Raw genomic sequence first — 26411 nt, 5'->3', positions numbered from 1 at the left:
AAGACTCTTCAAGAGGAACTCTGGTAAAAAGAGAGACATCAAACCTAACAGCAAATCCATGGGACTGAGACACAAAGACTTCAAACACTGAATAAAAACCAGAGAACTGGAAATATGATGATCGTATTTTCTGATGTTGGGTCTGAGAATGGATGCTAAATACTTGGCCAAGTTGCAAGTAGGAGCTTCCAAACCTGGACACCACTTGTTCAACCGCAGAAATGAATTCCATGATGAGAACATTCCTGGGTGTAGGGGCAAAATTTAATCTCTTTTTCCAATACTATCAGCATTGTGTGGTTGCGAGTTTAATCACAACATATCCGTGGATGTCATCATTTATTATTGTATACTGAGAAGAAAGCCATTGAAACTTTGAAGATTGCCTACTGATGGCATTTGCGTGGACCCAGCCTGATATTGCCCAGGATGAACTGTCAACCCAATCCCAGGATGCAGCAGACAACAATGCCAAATCTTCCAAATGCAAATCAAATAAATCCTTGTCTATGAAATCCAGTTGTCTGCACGTAAAACCAATGCGCTCCCTTACTAAGGCAAAATTAGTGTGCCACTTAATGTTGTTGGCCATTTTTGTTCCAATGTAATGAACAATTCTGGCAAATTTAGGTATTATACATTCATTCTGGCATCTCAGCAGAAAAGTGAGGGCATTCAGTTCTGACGAGTTGGTGTGATAGCTTACTCACCTTAGGATGGTGGGCAGGTGGACCACATTATGTTCCATCTGGAGAACCGACGTGAATATCGTCAATTACTACATTGGGAGTTTATGGCGGCATGTCAAGAGTCTTTACGGGGAGACATTTGAACGTGTAAGGAAGTTTGATAAACTTCGTAAGAAGAAGGGGAAGTGACAGAGTGCCCTTGCTTTTCTCCTGAGATGCCAGATTGAAGGTAGAATACCTAAATTTGCCAAAATTGTTCATTATATTGGGACAAAAATGGCCAACAATATTAAGAAGCGTGCTGTTTTTGCCTTAGTAAGGAAGCTCATTTGTCTTACATGCAGACAACTGGTTTTCATATCCAAGGATGTATTTTGTTTGCATATGGAAGTTTCGGCATTGCTGTCTGCTGCATCCTGAGATTGGGCTGATAGTTCGTCCTGGGCAATATCAGATGGGTCCATGCAAACGCCGTCACTAGACAGTCTTCGAAGTTTCACGGTTTTCTTCTCAGTCTGCAATAACAGATGACGACACCCATTAACAAGTTGTGATTAAACCTCACAACCAAGCAACTGGATGATGCTGTGCTGGCAGTATTGGAAAAGTGATTAAATTTTGCCCCCTGTTCCCAGGAATGTTCCCATTATTCATTTCTGTTGTTGAAGAAGAGGTGTCCAGGTTCCCCAATGATCTAGCTGATGTAGTCGGGCAAGAGGTCTCACATACAGTGCGTTGGGTGAAGCAACATCTCACTTGAAAGAGCTGTGATCCGATCCATCAGAGAAGGCCAGGACTTAGTAATTCTACCAGCTGACAAGGGCAATGCAATAGTTCTTCTTTCGCAAGATGATCATTTGGGTAAAATGCTTTCACTTTTGAGGAAGAGTTCATTATCTGATTATGATCTTTAAAAACTTCGACCTGGTGCTGCAGTCACACTGTGATTATACACTTAGCTCAAGATACACAAGCAAGGGGCTCCTCTTCCGCCTATTGTTAGCAATTTGGGTGCTCCTGTTTACAACTTGACCAAGTATTTAGCATTTATTCTGAGTCTCCATGTCAAAAAATGTGAACATCATATTTCCAATTCTCTGTTTTTTATTCAGCGTTTGAAGTCTTTGTGTCTCAGTCCCATGGATTTGCTGTTAGTTTTGATGATGTCTCTCTTTTTACCAGAGTTCCTCTTGAAGATTCTTTGCAGTTAATTGGTGAAGAATTGGGTGAAGAAAAAATTAAGCTTGTCACAATGTGTTGACGTCGACTTACTTTTAGATGATTTTGAGAACATGGCACTGAAAATGGCGTTCTTAAAACCAACTTGTTTTTGTAGGTACATTGACAATACGATTATGGTATGGCCACATGGGAGGGCTGCTCTGGACCATTTCCTAGATAATTTTAATTATATGCATCCCAATGTTAAGTTCACAAAGGAAGGAAAACTTCCATTTTTAGATATCTAACTCTAAAAATGGTACATTAGGACACAGTTTTTATCGTAAGCCCATGCATGTGGACTGATATCTTCTTTCAAGTTGTCATCTATCATACCAACGGAGTGGATCCTACATACACTGGTAAAAAGAGCTTATGGCGTCTCGGTTTGACATAAGAACTGTGTCATCTAAAAGCTGTGGTCAAGGAGAATGGTTATACTGACAATCACATCCATCATGTTCTACAGATTGGACCTATGCGAGAGCCAACAGAAGATATAAGCAAGTTTGTGTCGTTCCTAACTTTTTTGGGAGGCATATGTTCAAAAATAGGGAGAATTTTAAAGAGATTTGATGTTAAAAGTGTATTCCATCTGCTAGCTAATATTAAGCTCTGCTGGGCTCAGTGAAGGATGATTTGGGTTTGAGGAAGCCTTGTGTCTACTAAATACCCTGCCATTAAGGGAAAGCCTATATTCTACAAATAATTCGTACAGTCGAGAGTGGACCACCATTGCTACATGCAGTTATTTCAGCTAGAAAAATCTGTGGTTGCAGAGCACTGTCTTACTGAAGGATATAAAATGTTGTACAATGAGAGACAACTGGTTGGCCCCCCCCCCCCCCCCCCCCCCTGTGTTGCAGTATTGGGACTGTGTAGTGAAAGAAGCTTTTGAAATCCACCTGTCTGACAATATAATAAACAGAGATGAGTGGTATCCTTTAAGTAAGAGTTGGATCCCTGTTTTGCTTGACATTAGAAAAGAACGGTCTTTGTTTCGCTCATCAAAAGCAAGTCAGTAGTGTTTGATATCGATTTATCATTTCTGTGGCTTTTCACCACCATTGCGCTGGTGTGGCTTCACTAGATGGCAGCTGTGTTTGTGCACTTTTGGTAGACCTACAGGCAGTGTATAAAGGAGCCGCCGTGGCGTGTTTGATTTCATTCCCAGAGTCAGTGCGACAGCTTACTCACCTGAAGATAGTGGTCAGGAGGACCACCAAAATATTGTCAAGATGATGTCACGTTCTGGCTTTTGACGTGACATGTATATCAATTGCTATGCCAGGAATGTTTACAGAGCCACAAGCTTACTGAAGGGCTGCACGATATAAATACACCACCACTGGTTTTGGCACTAAATCACAAAAATAGAATTATTGAAAAATAAAACAATCAATTTACCACAATTCTAACAAAATACAAAAAAGTAACTTCCATGAGTTGTTACTGAAAGTGTGCATGTGCGAGGTATCGTACGATAGAAAATAATGTTAAATTAATAATTTGCAACTTCACTGAGTTAGTCTTTTTGTACCAAGTAAATTAAACCACAAGAATTTACAGATGTAAGTTATTATGAAGGTGCAGTGTATGCTACCACTGCTCATTTTTATCTTTGTGAAATCTCCATAACTTAGCACTATAGTTAGACATTTACACAAGAATTGTGCACAGGTATTACTTTACATAATGGATGTGGGTAAAGGTAAAAAGGTTCCCGTGTTTGCATGCCATGGTGTATTTTCATACGTTATTTAGTATACCTGACTGAAATTTCAATCTCACTATTAGTAACTTTAAATCATAAGTTTAGCTGTTCTTATAAGTCCCCAGTACATGCTTGCATGGGTTTTCCTCCTCACATTGGCGCTGCCAGCATACCTGAGCTGCCGGCCACTAAGTACTTTCTGCCCCATCTCCATACAATAGGTAGTGCTTAGCTGTATATTCCTGTTTCCATTCATACATTCACAGGTAACTTTTCGTAGTTCTTTCCTAGATAGAAACAACTTCACTCACTACGCTAAGCTCCTTATAACTGGGCTGGGCACTCATAACTATGTGGCACAGATAATGTCTGTGTACAAATTCCATTGCTGGAATTTCACAGTATGCTCAAAAGTCAACAAGGGTGTTCACTTTGGCACATCCTTTCAAAGTCCAAACTCTTCAACAGATAGCTATAAAATTGCCCATTGCTTAAATTTTAAACTTGGGAACCCCTCCATACTTAGAACATTATTCCAGGTGCAATACTGTAATATCTGAGTGCCAGAGATTCCATTTTGGTCCATACTTTTTCAGCACTCCATTTGTATATTTTTCCAGTGGAATGGGTTTCATTCCTGTTGTCCATTAGTTAAAGATATTTCTGTGCATGACTCTTCAATAGATTTTTTTAGGTTAGCATACAGACTTTGCAAATGACTGATCAGTGATTTTATAAATATGGTAAAAAACTCAATTGTGTCCACAACGGCAGAAGATTTCACACACACCTAAATGATCTTGGTAAATTATATATATATATATATATATATATATATATATATATATATATATATGCAATGTTATTACTAATTGTATTAAAGTAATAGTACACAATGAAGCAGTGTGAGGTAATACGGATGCAGGCTGAGTTGGCATCCCTTCGCTCCCAGCTTCAGGCAGTGTTGGCTTCGGTCACACAGCTTGAGGCTGTTGCCAATGGGCATCACTGTGGGGGTCCGGATGGGGGTTTGTCGGGGACGGCCAGCTCGTCCCACGCATCCCCTGATCGGACTACGACTGTGGTTGCCCAGGATACTGCCCGCATTGAGGCTGATCCCTCACCTGTGGTAGAGTGGGAGGTCGTTTCAAGGTGTGGCAGGGGGCGAAAGACATTCCGGAGGGCTGAACGGAAAGCCTCTCCAGTTTGTCTGACGAACCGGTTTCAGGCTCTGTCTCAGGCTGATACTGATCTTCGGCCTGACATGGCTGCTTGTCCTGTTCCAGAGGTTGCCCCTCAGTCTGCAAGATCCGGGCAGTTGCAGAGGGTGCGCTTACTGGTAGTTGGGAGCTCCAACGTCAGGCGCGTAATGGGGCCCCTTAGGGAAATGGCAGCAAGAGAGGGGAAGAAAACCAATGTGCACTCCGTGTGCATACCGGGGGGAGTCATTCCAGATGTGGAAAGGGTCCTTCCGGATGCCATGAAGGGTACAGGGTGCACCCATCTGCAGGTGGTCGCTCATGTCGGCACCAATGATGTGTGTCGCTATGGATCGGAGGAAATCCTCTCTGGCTTCCGGCGGCTATCTGATTTGGTGAAGACTGCCAGTCTCGCTAGCGGGATGAAAGCAGAGCTCACCATCTGCAGCATCGTCGACAGGACTGACTGCGGACCTTTGGTACAGAGCCGAGTGGAGGGTCTGAATCAGAGGCTGAGACGGTTCTGCGACCGTGTGGGCTGCAGATTCCTCGACTTGCGCCATAGGGTGGTGGGGTTTCGGGTTCCGCTGGATAGGTCAGGAGTCCACTACACGCAACAAGCGGCTACACGGGTAGCAGGGGTTGTGTGGCGTGGGCTGGGCGGTTTTTTAGGTTAGATGGCCTTGGGCAAGTACAGAAAGGGCAACAGCCTCAACGGGTGCGGGGAAAAGTCAGGACATGCGGAGACCAAGCAGCAATCGGTATTGTAATTGTCAACTGTCGAAGCTGCGTTGGTAAAGTACTGGAACTTCAAGCGCTGATAGAAAGCACCGAAGCTGAAATCGTTATAGGTACAGAAAGCTGGCTTAAGCCAGAGATAAATTCTGCCGAAATTTTTACAAAGGTACAGACGGTGTTTAGAAAGGATAGATTGCATGCAACCGGTGGTGGAGTGTTCGTCGCTGTTAGTAGTAGTTTATCCTGTAGTGAAGTAGAAGTGGATAGTTCCTGTGAATTATTATGGGTGGAGGTTACACTCAACAACTGAACTAGGTTAATAATTGGCTCCTTTTACCGACCTCCCGACTCAGCAGCATTAGTGGCAGAACAACTGAGAGAAAATTTGGAATACATTTCACATAAATTTTCTCAGCATGTTGTAGTCTTAGGTGGAGATTTCAATTTACCAGATATAGACTGGGACACTCAGATGTTTAGGACGGGTGGTAGGGACAGAGCATCGAGTGACATTATACTGAGTGCACTATCCGAAAATTACCTCGAGCAATTAAACAGAGAACCGACTCGTGGAGATAACATCTTGGACCTACTGATAACAGACAGACCCGAACTTTTCGACTCTGTATGTACAGAACAGGGGATCAGTGATCATAAGGCCGTTGCAGCATCCCTGAATATGGAAGTTAATAGGAATATAAAAAAAGGGAGGAAGGTTTATCTGTTTAGCAAGAGTAATAGAAGGCAGATTTCAGACTACCTAACAGATCAAAACGAAAATTTCTGTTCCGACACTGACAATGTTGAGTGTTTATGGAAAAAGTTCAAGGCAACCGTAAAATGCGTTTTAGACAGGTACGTGCTGAGTAAAACTGTGAGGGACGGGAAAAACCCACCGTGGTACAACAACAAAGTTAGGAAACTACTGCGAAAGCAAAGAGAGCTCCACTCCAAGTTTAAACGCAGCCAAAACCTCTCAGACCAACAGAAGCTAAACGATGTCAAAGTTAGCGTAAGGTGGGCTATGCGTGAATCGTTCATTGAATTCGAAAGTAAAATTCTATGTACCGACTTGACAGAAAATCCTAGGAAGTTCTGGTCTTACGTTAAATCAGTAAGTGGCTCGAAACAGCATATCCAGACACTACGGGATGATGATGGCATTGAAACAGAGGATGACACGCGTAAAGCTGAAATACTAAACACCTTTTTCCAAAGCTGTTTCACAGAGGAAGACCGCACTGCAGTTCCTTCTCTAAATCCTCGCACAAACGAAAAAATGGCTGACATCGAAATAAGTGTCCAAGGAATAGAAAAGCAACTGGAATCACTCAATAGAGGAAAGTCCACTGGACCTGATGGGATACCAATTCGATTCTACACAGAGTACGCGAAAGAACTTGCCCCCCTTCTAACAGCTGTGTACTGCAAGTCTCTAGAGGAACGGAGGGTTCCAAATGATTGGAAAAGAGCACAGGTAGTCCCAGTCTTCAAGAAGGGTCGTCGAGCAGATGCGCAAAACTATAGACCTATATCTCTGACGTCGATCTCTTGTAGAATTTTAGAACATGGTTTTTGCTCGCGTATCATGTCATTTCTGGAAACCCAGAATCTACTATGTAGGAATCAACATGGATTCCGGAAACAGCGATCGTGTGAGACCCAGCTCGCTTTATTTGTTCATGAGACCCAGAAAATATTAGATACAGGCTCCCAGGTAGATGCTATTTTTCTTGACTTCCGGAAGGCGTTCGATACAGTTCCGCACTGTCGCCTGATAAACAAAGTAAGAGCCTACGGAATATCAGACCAGCTGTGTGGCTGGATTGAAGAGTTTTTAGCAGACAGAACACAGCATGTTGTTATCAATGGAGAGACGTCTACAGACGTTAAAGTAACCTCTGGCGTGCCACAGGGGAGTGTTATGGGACCATTGCTTTTCACAATATATATAAATGACCTAGTAGATAGTGTCGGAAGTTCCATGCGGCTTTTTGCGGATGATGCTGTAGTATACAGAGAAGTTGCAGCATTAGAAAATTGTAGCGAAATGCAGGAAGATCTGCAGCGGATAGGCACTTGGTGCAGGGAGTGGCAACTGACCCTTAACATAGACAAATGTAATGTATTGCGAATACATAGAAAGAAGGATCCTTTATTGTATGATTATATGATAGCGGAACAAACACTGGTAGCAGTTACTTCTGTAAAATATCTGGGAGTATGCGTGCGGAACGATTTGAAGTGGAATGATCATATAAAACTAATTGTTGGTAAGGCGGGTACCAGGTTGAGATTCATTGGGAGAGTGCTTAGAAAATGTAGTCCATCAACAAAGGAGGTGGCTTACAAAACACTCGTTCGACCTATACTTGAGTATTGCTCATTAGTGTGGGATCCGTACCAGATCGGTCTGACGGAGGAGATAGAGAAGATCCAAAGAAGAGCGGCGCGTTTCGTCACAGGGTTATTTGGTAACCGTGATAGCGTTACGGAGATGTTTAATAAACTCAAGTGGCAGACTCTGCAAGAGAGGCGCTCTGCATCGCGGTGTAGCTTGCTCGCCAGGTTTCGAGAGGGTGCGTTTCTGGATGAGGTATCGAATATATTGCTTCCTCCTACTTATACCTCCCGAGGAGATCACGAATGTAAAATTAGAGAGATTAGAGCGCGCACGGAGGCTTTCAGACAGTCGTTCTTCCCGCGAACCATACGCGACTGGAACAGGAAAGGGAGGTAATGACAGTGGCACGTAAAGTGCCCTCCGCCACACACCGTTGGGTGGCTTGCGGAGTATCAATGTAGATGTAGATGTAGAACCCATGAAGCTGAGTTGGCCTTCAGAGTGCAAAAATATTTTTTATGAGTAGGTGTGATAGGCCTTATGGAACTAATGAAACCTTCCGTACTTTTTATCAAAGCATGCAGTCTATACAAAATAAATTCTAGAATTTGAAATGTATTGCTTGTCTGATCTTCCCACTGTGGATGCCTTGCTGGACAGTGGATGAAAGCTGATGAGCTCTCATTTTTTAATTTTTCTATGTATGTCATGGGTGATAGCTACTGCAGGTCCACAAAAAGGGATGGTAGTCGCCTAATACATGTAAGAGATGCATTCAGTCCAGTGAAATCAATAAAATGTGGCATCTAAATGTAGAAAAACACTTTGGACATTGTGTACTTGAACTGAAACAACTGTAAACAGCCAGTATTTGCAGCTACAGATCACAAAGTGGAACCGTGTTTCACTTTCTACAAAATCTGGAATCTGCAATCAATTATTATGTTTCAAAAAGGGAAATAGTTATTGTGTGCTCTGATTTTAATGCAAATTTAGCAGTGGCTTCACATGAAGCCAGTGATTTAAGAAATGTGTTAGCAACATTCTCAGTGGAAAATATTGTGAAAGAACCTACTAGAACAACTTCCACGTCCTCTTCTACCATTGACACAATCTCTGTAAACACTGCCCCAGTAATAAAACTTGAGAACGTGTCAAATGGTCTCTCTGACCACCAAGGCCTCCTGTTTGATGTAAACCTATCGTTCCATGTGCACCTCATCTGAAATAATTAATGGCAGGTACATTAATGATTATGTTGTTTACAATTATTTAAAGATTTGCTAACCCAACAGTCTTGGGAAAATGTTTACCTGGAAAAGGACACTGATAAAAATGCTAAGAATTGCCTTCCCGCTTAAGAAACGTGTAATTAGGACCTCCGGGAAAAATGAATACAAAAGGTGGATAACAGAAGGGATACTCACCTCCTGTGAAACTAAGGAAAGACTGTACATGGAAAGTAAAAGTAACAGATTCTAATTTTCTTAATTATCTCAAAAATATACTGAAAAGTTCTTCAGAAAGTGGTAGTCCAGGCAAAAAAGCTCTGTCAACCAGTACATTAAAAATGCAAGCAACATAAGTAAAGCTGTGTGGAAAGTTGTCAGTGGAAAGAGGAACATAGGCTAAACAACTACTGCCTGATTTTGTAAATGAAAATAGGGAAAAAAGATAATTTTAAAGAAATAAATGAATTGTTTGAAGCACATTTCACAGGTAACATAAGCAATCTTTCTTCAGGAATGAGCAAACCACGAAAAAATTTGAAATAGTGCTAAAAAATCAGACAGGGCACTCTTCTCAACACCATCATCAACTCAGAGAAACAAAAACTCATACTCCTGTGGCACTGATGGTTTGTCTGACCATTTAATGAAAAATATTTCCACAGAAATTGCTGGAGCCCTGTGTGATGTAATAAACAGTTCATTAAGCAATGGCTGCCTTCTGAAACTCTTCAAAATCTCAAAAGTCACGCCAGTTTTCGAAAATAGTGACCCACATGACGTCAATAATTATCAGCCAAAATCCCTCCCACCAACAGCAGCAAAGGTAATTGAAAAAGTCGTGTGCAGTCATGTGTTAGAATTCATCAATAAAGAAAACTTATTTTCTGAATGTCATTATGAGTTGCACAAGAACAGATCTGTTAATGATGCCGTTTGTGCTCTCTGTGACCAAATCTTCTCTTCCTTCAGTCACAGAGAATTCTCCTCCAGATTTTCATTGACCTGACCAAAACACTTGATATCACCAGATATTGCTTCAGGAACTAGGCACATATGGCATCCGAGGCATATGTAATCAATGGTTTCAGTCGTACGTAACAAATAGGATGCAGGTAGTTGAAGTCTCCAGCACTAGCAAAGAAAGAACTTGCATTAAAACAGCCCTGATTACTTATGGTGTGCCACAAAGCTCTGTTATGGGTCCCCTTCTTTTTCTGCTTTTTATTAATGATCTTTCTTGAACCCTTTTAAAACTTCTCATGTACTGTTTGCTGATGATACAAATCGGTTGTTTAGTACCACATCAGTGCAACAAATGAGTGACCAAATATCGGATACAATGAGTAGACTGCTGTCCTGGTTTCTCAGAAATAAACTGTTGCTGAAAGCAAATAACAGCTCACATGCTCTTTTGTTCATCAAAAAATCGCCCTACGCAAGTGATATCAATAATAATAGAAGGCCATGAAATCAATCAAATAGAAACAATGAAATTTTTGGGAATATGCATAGATAACACTTAGAAGTAGTATGTGCACAGAGATAAAGTACTGAATAAGCTGAGCAGCCTCTGTTATGCATTTAGAATCCTCATCCAAAGATGCAACATAGATACATTAAAAACAGTGTACTTTGGCCTAGTGTATTCAATTTTAACATGGGGCATCCCCTTCTGGGGGTCATAACACAAAATAATCTTTATAGTGCAGAAAAGACTATTAAAGATAATGGAGCAAGAATATCCCAGATTCTCAGCAAAGACAGTTTTCAAAGCCTTGGAAATTTTACCAGTACCCTGTATTTATATAATGGAAACAGTCTTATTTATTAAAAATACATGCACATTTTCACAATAAAAAGGGATATACATGATCACAATATGAGATATCTGAACAATCTGTTGCCACAGAGATTAAGGAGATGTCAAGCTGGTGTCTGAAATATAGGCACTCAGCTGCACAATAAACTTTCTATGACCATAAGAAATAGTGAAGGACTGTCATTCAGAAAAAAAAGTAAAAGAACTACTTGTAACACACTCCTTTTACTCTGTTGGTGTACTTGCAGGCAAATTTACACTAGCCCTCCAAAAATCTTTCTCAAAAAAATAAAAACACAAGCTCACTAATCGTCAGATAACATATTAAATTTATATTTGCTTACTCTTAATCTTGTTTTATATACTGAAATAAACTGCACTGTAAGTTAGGTAAATTAGGACTGTACAGGAATAAGTCTGTGTGTTTGTACTTATTCTTAATTCCCATCATGCATTGTAAGCCCATGTATATTACTGTTACTTAATCTTCTGTGCACCCTCATATAAATGTAATCTGTCCCCTAAATGTATCTAGCTTTATGTCAAATGTAATTTAGTCATACATGTAAACATGTCCCCTGTGTGTGTTTAGCTTTTTGACCATTTTAATGCCACCATATCTGTGAGCTTATAACCTTAATACTGTTTGTATTATGTCTAATAAAAAAATGAAACAGTCACCACACAGGTTATGTAAACCATGTCCTATATCTTTGTACATTGTTCACCACAAGATGCCAGGGACAATAAATAAATAAATAAATGTATGTTTTAAATACCATCATTGTTCAGTTATACCACACTGGCTTGCAGTGACTAAGTGACTTGTGGCTGTCGTTGACAAGGCTGCTCAGAAAGTAGGAATGTTGTGTTCATTTCTTATGTATTGCTTTAATTTCACTGGTAATCGCCCCATTTAAAGTATCTAGTAACCTATCTCTTCAGGGGAGAAAAATCCAAGAATTAAGAATATCAAAATGTGTATCTTATTCTGGAGCATAGAGTCCTACAAGACATTAAAATAACCATGTGCTACTACTTCCTTAGCTGTGTTAATAAAATACTAACTCAGAAAGCCACAAAGTCTGTATAGACAGTAGTTACTGTACATAAGGTATCATGTCCTGTCCTGATAGCTCTAGTCTTGTACACAAAATTTTGACTGAATATGTCTCAGAAGATTTATGTACTCATTTTTTCTGAAGATGTTATGAATTTGGTTATTCTTATTTTGAATTATTTTGTACAGTAACATGTTGCTGTCTTTGGCGTTCAATTTACTAATCACCGCGCTACATGCTCTGCTTGGAAATTTTTGTAGCTGTGGCATGGAGTGTTCTTTGAAAATGATGTTCATCTGTAGTCTTTGTATCTTAAATAAATACACAGGCAAATTAATTTACAAATCTGATTTGCAGGTGTGCCCTGATACAATGCTGCTTCAGGACTTCCCTGATGAAATACTGCTTGAAATTTTCTCACGACTTCCAGTTAAAGATATAGTTACATGTGCTCTTTATGTTTGTAAACGCTGGAAAGCCGTGTGTAGGAGTTCAGCCCTCTGGAAAGGGCGAGAATATCGGTTAACAGACAAAAAAAGGAAATGTGAGATTGTGGAAGTAGCCAAACTTATTCCACACCTGACAACACTTTTTGTAGGGACAGGTACAAAATTCTGTGTATGGTTTACTGGTTGCAATGTGCTTCTTTCATCAGGTGTTGATTTTGAAATAATTAGGGATTTAGTTTTGAGTTGTAATATTAGTAACATAACAGTTCCAAGAGGTCTCTTCAGTCCTGATTTGTTTCCAAAGCTGCTTGATGATGATAAGAAACTCAGATATTTAACTGTGAAACATGATCCAATGATGTATAACACTCCAGGTGAAACTCTACCACTTTTACTAAGACAGGGGTCACTGTCGGAGTTGAAAATACTTCACATACATGGTGCCCGAAGTATTACTGTTGACACTGTCCTTCAGTTGTGCCAGCACTGTCCCCATCTTGAAGAACTGGCGTTACATGAATTAAGTCAGGCCTCAGACCATGTGTTACAGAATTTACAACTGTGCCCTAAACTTCGCTTACTGGAAATCACACAGTCTAACTCACTTCGTGATCTTTCATTTTTAAAATGTTGTCCAAACCTGTTGGAATTGGATCTTACTATGTGCTACTCTTTACAGCCCTCCTCTTTTCAGCATTTGCTACACCTGAAAAAGTTGAAATGGTTTCATATGAGGCACTGTAGAGCAATTGGTTTACCACTTGCTGCCATGGCTGAATATCTTGTTCACTTAAAGATTATTGACTTGTTTTATTCTGCTGGTTTTAGTGAAAGTGAACTGAAAAAACTACAGATGATAGCTCCACACATAATTGTGTTACAGGGGCCTTTTGACCATAGGTAGCTTCACATATAATTGTTACAAGAGTCTTTTGGTCCAATGTTTGAAAATACAATTAATTGTATCCTTCATAAATGTCAGTACTTGTGCTAATGATCTGCTAAAAAGTTGTCATGTACCTTGTAAATAAAGGAACATATGTTCATGGTAGTGAGTATTATTCAGTAATACCAGCTTAGTATGTAAACTTTGAAGGAGGAATTTGGCAAGATATGTATGTAGGAAAGGATATTTGACGCTAGCCTTGTGAGAGATGCCGTCCGTATGCAATGAAGAGATTGTATTAGAAATAATTAGACTAGGTAAGATTTTAAAAAAAGGTTTTGGTTTACTTTGGTTCCTTACTGGGCTGTAGCATTAGAAAACAGCTATATTTCGTCTACTTAATCATAGGGCAGTTCTGAACCATATCTTACTGTTTCCTATGTTATCTTGGGTAACATAATTCTTTGGGGTACAGCAAATTCAGAAATATCACAACCCCTTTTATTAGTATAAAAAGTGGAGGCATATTACCTAGACAGTGTGTCATAGAGACAAATGTAGGTCAAGGTTAATCACATAATACGTGGCTCACAAATGTCGAAAATGTGAAGTTAGAAAAATTCTGAAATCTAATATACAGATATACTCCTTGCAGTGTGGCTTTTATTGATGGATGTGTGTCTGGGAGGAATGCAGTCAACTCCACATCTGATGATGCCGATTAAGCTATTCTGTAGTTTCACCCTCTTGATTAAGGCAAGTGCAAGAATTGTTTTGTAGTGAAGGATGTGACAGAGTTGCTTCATGTATTTGAACTAGTGTTGCCTCTAATGACCTCATCATTCACTCAACCATAAACCATCTTTCTGAGCTTCCTTTATAAAGTACATATTTTTAAAAAGGAAAAAAAAGAAAAATCTTGTTCACTAACAAAACAATTTTGTGAAAAATGTGCTCTCTCTTTCTGATGTAGATTAAGAGCTCCTTTGGCAGCTGATCCCACCACTGACAGTGGACTGTGCAAAGGTATTGAAGTGTTCTTAATGGGCTGCAATTCATCTCCACTATGCCTGTTGTGAGACGAGGTCTACAGGATTGAGGTAGAAAGACCTCTATGGCCATTACATATGGTAGAAATCTACAGCAGTAAGAAATTTGTACACAAAGCAACTCTATGGGGGTAGACATTATTATGCACAAAGCAGTAGTCTGGACCAACTGTAACAACTCTTGAAAAGTTAAAAGTATTGTTATACAATCTCCCCCCCCCCCCTCCCAACAAAGATGTGATGTTCTGTACACACATCCAGTGTCCCTTAAACATTATTTTGTACACTGGAATGGTACTCATCAAGGAAGAACACATTTTTCTATTCAACATGGGTTCAGTCTCAATGTTCCTTCACAATATACATGCCCCTCTCTGTACTACTATGAAGAGGAAAAAATTATTGGTCACATGGCATACAGACCATTTGCTCTGAGTCTCTGGTACAGATTCTTGATAAACTGCAAGTCCTGAGGCAGACAATTCTCTTGCTGTCATTGTTGAATTTTGTCGAGCAGTTACGTCAATGTTGGTTGATGTGGCACTGGGCTGTGGCAAACATTTCCTATTTATAAGAACCAACTATGTCTAGTTTAGTATCCCTAGTATGCAAGATATATGAAACAGATGAAATACATGCAGACTTGAATAAGAATGTGATAATCCCAATATCACAGAGGGTATGTGCTGACCTTCGGATTCTTCTGCAACATCACATTCCAGAAGTTCCTATTCTGTTATTGTTCATATCATTTATCATCCACATTACACTTCCAAATAAGGCTACAAGCCAGAAATATTTTCGGAGGACGACTCACTAACAAATTTATATCATAACTTTTTCTCTTCTTAAGAAAAGCTTTCCTTATTATTACCTATCTGCATCTTACATTCTCTTTACTATGGCCATTGTCAGTTTATTTTGTTGCCAAATCACGAAAATTCATTTCAAAACTCATTTTCCCTGCTTAGTGTCTCATTTCCAAATCTGCAGTGCTGGCCATTGAAAGTTCAACATCAGGGGAACAAAAAAAAGGAATTTTTACATTTTGGGTGTACAGAGCATAGAAGGAAGAAAGCATGATTAAATTTGTAAATGATTTGTGTGTATACGGAGTGCAAAATTTAACAGAGAGCTGCCACCTCTGGCAGCAACAATGGCAGTAACCCTGCTGGGCAACAAGTCAAACTGAGATTGGCTGACATATTAAGTTGGAAGAATGGGGGCGAGATGCTGACATTCCCAGTACTTTAGATATCACTGCATTGTCCATGTGGATAGTTTTCTCGCTGTAAACATGTTCATTTCTTGAATCTAGTTACATAAAATAACTGTACGAACCGGCACAGCTGAGTGAACAATATGCCAGTTATTTCGGGTGTTAGTTGTGTAGGGCCATTGAGAGATCCTGCGAATTCCAACACATGCTGGTAGACATTTCTCCTCGTCAAATGAGGTGTAATACACTTTTCTCACAAACATTCATCTTAGATACATAATGAGGATGGCATTAATTCCACCTGCTTTATGGGGTCACACTGAAATGCATCACTTGCACTTCCAAGCAGGTGGTACACTTCATGCCAATTCGTCATTTCTTGTATGCAATCTTCACAGTGTTACAGTTTTAATGGCCAGCTATCTAATTCCCTAGGCATCACTAGATTTAACTTCACTACCCTTCATTACTCTATTTTGACTTTTGTTGGTGTTTATCGTATAACGTAATTTCCATGGCATTATCCATGCCATTCAACTGGCCTTCCAAGTAATTTTCTCTGTCTGATACAATTACAGTGTCATCAGCAAACCATGAGTTTTGTTCTGCCAAAACTAATTTCCTATCCAAATTTGTGGTTTCTAGTGCCATTTGCTCACTGTACAAACTGAACAACACAAGGGGCCACACTACAACCCTGTCCTATCTACCTACCTAATATCTCCCTTTCATGTTCAGCTCAAATAACTACTGTCTGGTTTCTGTATGAATTGTATATTTTTCTCTCTGCTACCTTCTGAATTTCAAACAGTGTATTCCAGTCAATTCTGTCAAGCTTTTTCTACATCTACAAACCCTAATAATGCAATCTGTTGTCTTAGATAACTTGTAGTGTCTGTATTTTCCTGAGTGGTCCTGCATTGATCCTGAACCCAAAATGATCTTTTCCTCAGTTCAACTTCTACCAGTCTTTCCATTCTTCTGTTGATAATTTGGAATCTGTGCGTTCTTCCGTATAATTTATTTGATGTCCCCATTTCTTCTCCTTCCTCATTCCAACAAACAATATTGTCATTACTAATTCTGAAACTATTCCTGCCATTGTAAAAACTTATTCTGTGGTTAACTTTTCTAACCCTGCAGAATCACAAGTTCAGCTATCCCATGTATATTCTCGAATTAGGCGGTATTAAATCTTTGTGCAACATGTTTCCCGTGATATTGTATGTATAGAACTTAAGCAACTGCTAATTGGGGAGAGTACAACTGGCCCTCGGTAGTGTAGCTTTCTGCTGTTAGTCATTACTTTCCACTCTGGTAGTCTGAATCTATGGATTTCCCTAATAATTATAACAATGCTGATCTTTTGCACACCCAATCAATAGTATAAACAAACAGTGATTGGCATTCACCTGTTTGGGTTTATTCAGCTCAGCTTGTATAGCCCTGTCCCCTGTTGTCTGCAGGAAAGTATTTCTATTTGTAGATGGGACGGGGATTCCCCTGGAAGAGACATCACATACGCTATGCACACATTCAAAAATGAGCTTATGATTTGTTCAGAAATAAACTTAGAATGTGTTAAAAATATATAAAAACCAACAGGAATGTGTTTCAAAATCATATGAATAATCGATAGACCAACAGCTCTGGATGCAGGTGCTTTGTGAAACATGATGGTTTTCTTTAACAGTATGAATTTGGCACCCTCTGAAATCGCCAACCTGGCAGATACCTCAGTTTGCCCCCACTCCCCTATATCCAGGCCTGGCATGGAGAGCATCATTAGATCAGGTTTTGTAGTGAAGAACAGTCATGACAGTGCAACAACACTTAAAATGTAAAGTGGCAAATTGTGGCATGTAACACTGTTGTAATTGCAGTCTGACATTGTAAATGTCACCAAGAGGCTGTAGGCTGTTCATAAGAATAGCGCAGGCTTGAGTTACGAGAGTCATCCATCTTCTAGGATGGCAGATTTTAGACGTAGATTATGATGTCCATTTAATGTTTCAGGTATTTACAAAATTTTGTGTTCACAAAACTAATATTGAAGGTTACTAACATTACAGATTCAACTGAAAAGCAAGATAAACAAAAACCAGACCATTAGCAAATCTGCTGGTAAGAAATTTTGATTTGAAGATGAAAAGTCCATTACTGTATAAAGCTGTCATGATGAGGCACATTGTAACCATGAAATATCAGGCTGCTCTCTCCAGCACTAGTTTCTCAATTTCTACAACATACGTTCCAGGTACTGTTAACCTGTAACCTACAATACAAATTTTAAAAAAAGTTAATAATGGCTCTAGGGCTTCTATTCTATTAAAAGTACTCTCATGGTTCACAGCCATAAATATAAAGCATTGTGGCTTCTAAGCATCAATTTATTTAAAATGTTGTACAATTTGGAGATATGTAGAAGTTCTCTTCCATCACTTCTCTTCGAAAATATTTTCCTTTTGCTCTTGGCTACTCATTACTACTGCAAGTGTAAGAATAACTCATATAGCACAAAATCACTGAGTCGTCAAGTATTTGGGGGATACGCTACCTTGCACTCTTTTAATTCTGGTATAAATGCTTGTCATAATCTCGTACTTGAAATAGTTTTGCAGTAGAAAATGGAAGTATATCACCTGTATTACCAGTTGTAGGTTAATCATCGGTCATTTCTGGACAGACTGCGCCAAGATTAGAATATTACCAAGATAAAATTGAGACATTTTACTGTTTAAACTATGATAGTGAAATGGATATTATAAAATACATTAGACTGTGGAATTAGATTACAGTATACTTTACAGTAGTAACATAACTATAAAATCAATAGCATAACATAGTGTAAAGTGTAATTAAATAGCAGAATTGCTGTTGTCAGGAAAGGGAATGGGAGTAACCTGTTGAATTACACATCCATGTCGGTAACATAATTTGTGGATATTCAGGCCTGCTATGTTGGAACTTCATTAATTCAGAATGAAATTTTCGCTCTGCAGCAGAGTGTGCGCTGATATGAAACTTCCTGGCAGATTAAAACTGTGCGCCAAACCGAGACTCAAACTGGGGACCTTTGCCTTTCACGGGAAAGTGCTCTACCATCTGAGCCACCCAAGCAGCACGACTCACACCCTGTCCTCACAGCTTTACTTCCACCACTACCTCATCTTCTACCTTCTAAACTTCACTGAAGCTCTCCTGTGAAACTCTCAGAACTAGCACTCCTCCCTCTGCGGGTCTGGGGGTTAGAATAGGCCTGAGGTATTCCTGCCTGTCATAAGGCGACTAAAAGGAGTCTCATGATTCACCCTTTATGTGATGGTCCCCTATAGGGTTTGACCTCCAATTTTCAAAATTTTTCCGAAGAGTGAGCCAATTGGGAAAGGGTACCTTGCATGGTGCATAGTGTCCATCATGCGCGGAGACCTCTCGCACCCTTTGTCGACGTGGATCTGCACTTCCATTCCTCCTCCAGCTGTTGGGCAAGGTCGCCCTCCTGAGTGTGTTTTCCTCCATCCTCTGTGCAGTATTGCTTTCTACACTGTGGACGATAATGGACTTCTTAGCTCGTTTGCACCTGATATCCAGCATAGTAGTCAGTCTGTTGTGGTGGCGCCGCCATGTACCCTATTGGTTGTAGTCCCCTGACCACAAAGTGGTCGCTCTGCTGATGCATGTACCGTTAACTTCCCACATATGCCTAGGAGTAGATGCCCATCACCCTGCGGCATCAGGATTGGGTGGCGCTCATGGGGAGGGCCCCTGGTCCGAGTGGGTGATGCTCATGGGGAGGGCCCCTGGTTAGAGTGGGTGGCATCAGAACGGATGACACGCCGTGAAGCGTAGTACGTCATCTCTTGCTGGCGGTCGAACACCAGCAGTCTCTAAGCGATCAAGGTCTAACTTCAGTGCTAAGAAATACGACCCCAAATTGTATCCCCCCCCCCGCTGCCCCCTCCCCTTCGTCACACCATGGGAAGAACACGAGGCTAAGGATGGCAGCGAAGCTTATTCACCCTGGTACCTCGTATGTACGAGAGTTGGTCGGGGAATCTTTCTTGTCAATGAAACCTCAGTTTTTTTGTGGAACTTTTAGAGGACAAGTTTGGGAGGTGGAGGGCTTGTCTAAAATGAAGTCAGGGTCGGTCTTGATCAAAACACCATACTCTGACTAATCATGGGCACTACTTACCTGTGACAAGCTGAGGGATGTTTCTGTTTCCATCACGCTCCATAAGAGCTTGAATATGGTCCAGGGTATCATATTTCACAGGGACCTTCTTTTGCAGTCTGACGATGAGATGCGTGCCAATTTAGAGCAACAAGGTGTCCATTTCATCTGGCCCATGCACCGGGGTCCGAGGGGTAATCAGGTTGCCACCAGTGCCCTCATCTTGACCTTCAAGGATGACACAGTATCCAAGAAGGTCAAGGTGATGGTCTACCGCTGTGATGTAAACCCATATGTCCCTCCCACGATGCGGTGCTTTAAGTGCTGGAAGTTTAGCCATATGTCCTCCCGCTGTACCTCCAGTGTCACCTTTTGGGATTGTGGATGTCCTTCACATCCCAGTACTCCCTGTGCCCCGCCTCCCGTCTGTGTCAGCTGTGAAGAGCACCATTCACTTTGCTCGCCAGACAGCAGGATTCTCCAGAAAGAAAGAAAAATAAGGGAATAAAAGTCCCTGGACCGACTGACCTACACTGAGGCTAAGAGAAAATATGAGAGGCTACACAGCCTGTGCATATGACGTCAACCTATGCCGCCGCTACGACAACGGTTCTTTCATCTTCCGTTCTGCTGCATACAGTTGGCTCTCAGAGCTGTCAGACTCCACCTGCCCCCTTGATGGTGGGGGCACTTCCCTTCCTGTTGTTCCTGCACAACCTACTTCAGGAGCTACACCCCCCCTCCCCCATTGGGGACATCAGTCCCCACCTCTCAGGCAGAGAAACGTAAGTCTTCTTCGGCTCCTCTTGCCAGGAAGGGTTCCCTTGAGTCACTCCCTTCCCAGGTTCCTACCAGTTGAAAAGCTGACACCTGCCAGTGGCTGAAGCAACCACAGGTAGGTCGTAGGGCTCCATGGTCCTCAGTCCTGAATCAGTGAAGCACTCCCACCTGGACAAGCCTAAGGAGCAGTGAGAGAAACCTAAAAAGAAAGAGACCCCCAACAACCAAGGCGCTGCAGTGGCACCCACACCACCACTACCTACAAGCTCTGTGTCTGAGGATGAGGTGGAGATTGTGGTGTTGCTGGGCCCTCAGACACAATGGATATCAATTGCACAGGTACTCATCTGTTGGCAGCAGGTGACCCTGAGGCATAGATTGCCTCATTGAGTGTTTCATGCACCCCAGTCTCACGATCACGTAATCCTCCAGTGGAATTGTGGCGGTTTTTTCCACCACCTGGCTGAATTATGGCAGCTGTTAAGCTTTACACCTGCTTTCTGCATTGCCCTCCATGAAATCTGGTTCTCTGCAATGCGGACCCCTGCCCTCCACAGCTATAAGGGATATTACAGGAACTGTAGCGACTATAATCAGGTGTCAGGTGGAGTTTGTGTTTATGTCCTAAACTCAGTGTGTAGTGAAACTGTGCCCCTTCAAAGCCCTCTTGAAGCTGTGGCTGTCAGGATAAGGGTGATGCTGGAAATAACTGTCTGCAATGTATATATTCCTCCAGACGGTGTGTTACCCCTGAATGTATTGGCTGCATTAATTGATCAACTCTTTGAACCTTTCCTACTTTTGGGAGATTTTAATGTGCATAACCCTTGTGGGCTGGCACCATGCTTACTGGCCATGGTAGGGAGGTCAAAAATTTACTGTCACGACTCGACCTGTGCCTCTTAAATAAAGCTGCTCCCACACATTTCTGTGTGGCACATGGCACATATCCGACCATTGATCTCTCGGTTTGCAGCCCTGGCATCCTCCCATCTATCCACTGGAGAGCAGATGACAACCTGTGCGGTAGTGACCACTTCCCCATCTTCCTGTCACTTCCCCAGCATCATGCCCATGGACACCTACCCAGATGTGCTTTAAACAAGGCAGACTGGGAAGTCTTCAACTCTGCTGTCACCACTGAATCTCCTCCACATGGTACCATCGATGTTGTCATTGAGCAAGTCACTATAACGATCGTTTCTACAGCGGAAAACACTATCCCTTGTTATTTAGGGTGCCCCCAGCGAAAGACAGTCCCTTGGTGGTCGCCGGAAGTTGCTGAGGCAATTAAAGAGTGTCGGAGAGCTCTACAGCGACATACATGGCACCCTTCCCTAGAGCACCTAATAGACTTTAAGCAGCTCTGTGCCCGCGTTCGCCAGCTTATAAACAGATGGAAACAGGAGTGTTGGGAAAGGTATGTGTCAACCATTGGGTGCCATATGTCACCTTCCCAAATCTGGATGCAGATCAGACGTCTTTCTGGGTACCAGACCCAACAGGTGTCCCTGGCATTAACATCAATGGCACGTTATCTACCGATGAAAACGTGATTGCTGAACATTTTGCTGAGCAAATGCTCGAGCCTCTGCGTCTGAGAACAACCCCTGCCTCTCCCCCCTCCCCCCCCCCCTCCCCCAGCCTTTTGCACCCTCAAACGGTGGATGGAAAGGAAAGTCCTCTCGTTCACTACCCACCACAGTGAACCCTATAATGCCCCATTTACAGAGTGGGAGCTCCTCAGCACCTTTGCACATTGCCCTGACACAGCTCCTGTGCTGTATCATATCCACAGTCAGATGATTAAACATCTCTCATCTGACTACAAGCGACATCTCCTCGTCATCTTCAACCAGATCTGGCGTGATGGCATCTTTCCATTGCAATGGTGGGAGAGCACAATCATTATGTGCTCAAATCTGGTCAAAATGATGTGGATAGCTACAGGCCCATCAGCCTCACCAACTTTCTTTGTAATCTGCTGGAATGTACAGTGTGTTGGCAGTTGGGGTGGGTCCTGGAGTCACGTGGCCTACTGGCTCCATGTCAGGGCGGCTTCTGCCGGGGTCGCTCTACCACTGATAATCTTGTGCCCCTCGAGTGTGCCATCTGAATGACCTTTTCCAGATGCCAACATCTGGTTGCCGTCTTTTTTGATTTATGTAAAGCATACGACACAACCTGGCGACATATTCTTGCTACACTGTATGATTGGGGGTGTCCGGGGCCTGCTCCCGGTTTTTATCCAAAACTTCCTGTTGCTCCATACTTTCCATGTCCACGTTGCCCCCCCCCCCCCCCCCCCTCCATATCCAGGAAAATGGGGTCCCGCAGGGCTCTGTATTGAGTGTGTGTCTATTTTTAGTGGCCATTAATAGTCTAGCAGCAGCTGTAGGGCTGTCCATCTCACCATTTCTGTATGCAGACGACTTCTGCATTTCATACTGCTCCAGCAGTACTAGTGTTGCCGAGCGGCACCTGCAGGGAACCATCCACTAGGTGCAGTCATGGGTTCTAGCCCACGGTTTCCAGTTTTCTGCCGCAGTCATGCATGGCGCCATTCATCCAGAACCAGAACTTTACCTTAATGACGATCCACTCACTGTAGTGGAGACATACCGATTCTTAGGACTGATTTTTGATCCCTGATTTACTTGGCTTCCTAACCTTTTGCAGCCCTCTCACAGGGAATCAGTTGTCCTAACACATGGCTACCTCCTCTGTTGCGAGGACCCACCTCGTCATCACTGTGGCTCACATATGAATGTTGTCCAAACCTTGCTGGACTGCCACCTTTTAGCCACTCTGTGGCGGAATTCTAACCTTCCCAGCACCCTATCTTCGGTGTTGGGCGACAATGCCTCAACAGCATTTTTAGTTTTACGTTTTATTCATGAGGGTGGGCTTTATAATTAGATCTAAGTTTTAGCACATGTCCTTTGTCCCTCTGTGTCCTCCACCCTAGTGCTCTTAGGTTGGAGGTTTTAATGTGTTGGAGAGTGGCAGGCTTCTCCTTTTTATTCTCATGGTCAGCCAGCCTTGGTAATCTGCTCTCTTGTTTTGATCTCTTCTAAATGTCTCTTGTGTATCTCTGTGGTGTTCTTGGCCGATTTTGTCCATTTTAATATTTATTGCCCTTCTGTCATTCTTGTGGATTTCTCCTTTCTTCCAGCTGCGTTTTGTATGTCTCGATTATTTTACTCCCACCCTTCTGGAAGTATTTTAATCGGAACGATGAAACGATGACCTAGCAATTTGGTCCCTGCCCCCCTCTTCTAAACCAACCAACCAACTAGCACTCCTGGAAGAAAGGATACTGCAGAGACATGGCTGTACCACAGCCTGGGGTTTCCAGAATGAAATTTTCACTCTGCAGTGAAGTGTGCATTGGTATGAAACTTCCTGGCAGATTTAAACTGTGTGTCGAACCAAGACTCGAACTCGGGACCTTTGCCTTTCATGGGCAAGTGCTCTACCAGGTAGAAAATACTGTTCTTCTGAAACACAACTAGCTCATCATTCACACAAAGTAATGAGTGCTATCAATGGATGAACTCAAATTGATTCCATGTTTCTAGATTTCTGGATAGTGCTTGACACTAATCCTTACTAGTGGCTTTTAATCAAACCGAGCCTATGGAGTATCGTCTCAGTTGTATGACTGGAATTGTGATTTCCTGTCAGAAATATAACAGTTCTTAGTATTTAATGGAAAGACTTTTATATTAACAATGAGGAAAGAAGATTGGACTGAAACATTGTATGCATAAAGCATGAATGAGAAGTATGATGCATTTCTTAACACACTAATATCATTTTTATACAGTCATTCCCAAAATGAAGTGTCAGGAAGGTCAAAGCAGGAATAGATTGCCAAATAAATAATTGAACTCAGGACTAAAGCGAAGGAACTTGGACAAACAGGGAACACGGAGACACACAAAAAGTATCAGTAGTAGTGTAGGCAATAAACAAGAGAGGCAAAAGTCAATTCAAGAAACAGAGCCATAGCAAATTTCAATCATAAAACTAAAACAGCATGGGATATATTAATCACTGAAAGATGTGGTGAAAAGAGTGTAAATAACAGAAATTAGATGAAGTCAGTTAATATTGAGAATAATACTGTTACAGATGGAACAAAAATTTCTGATGTACTAACAATAATTTGTAGATATTGTGCAGAATTTAAAGAGAGAGAGAAGTCATCGAGGATTAAAGCGTACAATAAAACTTGGGCAACTGCCCCACTGTGTTCCTGGAATCAGTAAGAAAAGCGGAACTCATAAAACATTCCAAAATTAAAATCTAAGAAGTCTGCAGGAGATGGTGATATGCCCAATTTTCTAATAAAGCATGCAAATGAAAGAATAATCTAACCTTTTCTGGATGCAGCCGACTGCTCATTCAGAGGAGGACTATTTCCAGAAAAATAAGCGAAGTAGTACCAATATGTAAGAAAGATGACTCAAAATAACTACGGACCAGTATCTTAGATCTATGGTTTGTCAAAAATTCTAGAGACGCTCTTGCATAGTAGGATGACCATATTCCTAGAGGAATGTATTATTGTGATTACATCACATGGTTTCCAAAAAGTGAAATCTACAGAAACAGCTATTTCAAGCTGAACAGAACCTGTTATTGATGCATTGGACAAGAGAAACTCCACATCTGCTATGTTTATGGATTTAAGGTAACTCTGATTTATTGTTCCGTCTCAGTTGCACTTTTTTTTAATGAGATTACATGTTTTGATCACTGGATCATCTTTGGATCTAAAACAAAGCAAAACTAGATAAGTACCATCCAATATTTTGCCATAAGTAGAAGGAAAAATAATTGTATATAAACATAGAATTTATCTAAGTAGCTGCATCATTTGGTTTCTGGATTTGTTTAAAGCTTTTGACACAATCACCCATACATCAGTAATAGAGAATCCTTAGAACTATAGCATACATGGATATGCAGGGCACTGGATAAAAACCATATGTCAGTTACAGAAAGCAGCATGTGACAACAGAAAAAGGATGGAGTTCTGAAATCAGCAATATTAAGTACAGTGTGAAATTTTGGCATTAATATTTCTTTGGAAAGTTTACCACTGATTCTGCTTGGTGTGCGAGTGAACAGTTGTTGATAATTGTCAGAAGTCGTCGGACACGGCGTGTGATGCAGGGAAGCCATGCGATATGAGATATCTTCGCCTGCCATGACCGTGCTAGTAGTGCCAGAGGAAGCTTTGGTATTAATTGAGGGTTTTTGGTAATTGTCTTTTTTGTTGCTTACTCGATAGATTTTGTCAGATTTGTGTGCGCATGCATTGAGAGTAATATATCTTTGTTGTGACCAGAGACATGATTATAGACACTTTTGAATAATTAAAGTTGCTGCTAATCATGCAGTTGAATGAAAGAAAGGTCTATATAAAGTTTGGCAGTGTTTAAATCATCAATTTTCTGAATATTGTAAATTAAAATTTTTTATTCGTTTCTTTCATGGTTTACACTGCTTAAGGCTTGTTGACAATACCCTTCCTGATCATTCAATTTCTACATAAAAAAATGACAGTAGTTGTTTCAGTGGTTGTGACCCTGTGTTATACTGCATGGATTGCAGAATTATTTTAGCATGTTGTTGGTCACGCAGTTGCAGCTGCAAGACGAGGTAAGCTGCATGTTGCATGTACAGGAGCATTACAGTATAGTTGTTAGGAGACATTAGAGGATATTTTAAAACACAGTCAGACACTAGAAAATTGATTTTTTGTGATTGGTAGTAAGAGCAATTACTTTTTTCTCCCTCAATCAGAATACTCTTATTGTCAGTAA

At 41.3% G+C, this 26411-nt stretch overlaps 1 protein-coding gene across 7 annotated transcripts in view; it reads left to right on the top strand.

Annotated features, from left to right (window-relative positions):
- The window catches only part of LOC124623718 (putative F-box/FBD/LRR-repeat protein At4g26350), a 28521-nt gene extending 15004 nt beyond the window's left edge, over window positions 1–13517 (top strand). For all 7 annotated transcript variants that reach the window (XM_047149055.1, XM_047149063.1, XM_047149057.1 and 4 more), the window contains exon 2: window positions 12375–13517. In XM_047149055.1, coding sequence (XP_047005011.1) covers window positions 12375–13370 — 996 coding nt within the window. In that variant the 3' untranslated portion in view covers window positions 13371–13517. The remainder of the gene's footprint in view (window positions 1–12374) is intronic.
- Window positions 13518–26411: the final 12894 nt, after the last annotated feature.

Source organism: Schistocerca americana, chromosome 1, assembly GCF_021461395.2.
Source record: "Schistocerca americana isolate TAMUIC-IGC-003095 chromosome 1, iqSchAmer2.1, whole genome shotgun sequence".
Taxonomy (NCBI): Eukaryota; Metazoa; Arthropoda; class Insecta; order Orthoptera; family Acrididae; genus Schistocerca; species Schistocerca americana.
Note: the sequence above shows the minus strand (reverse complement) of the source record. Positions and strands in the feature narration are given on the sequence as shown.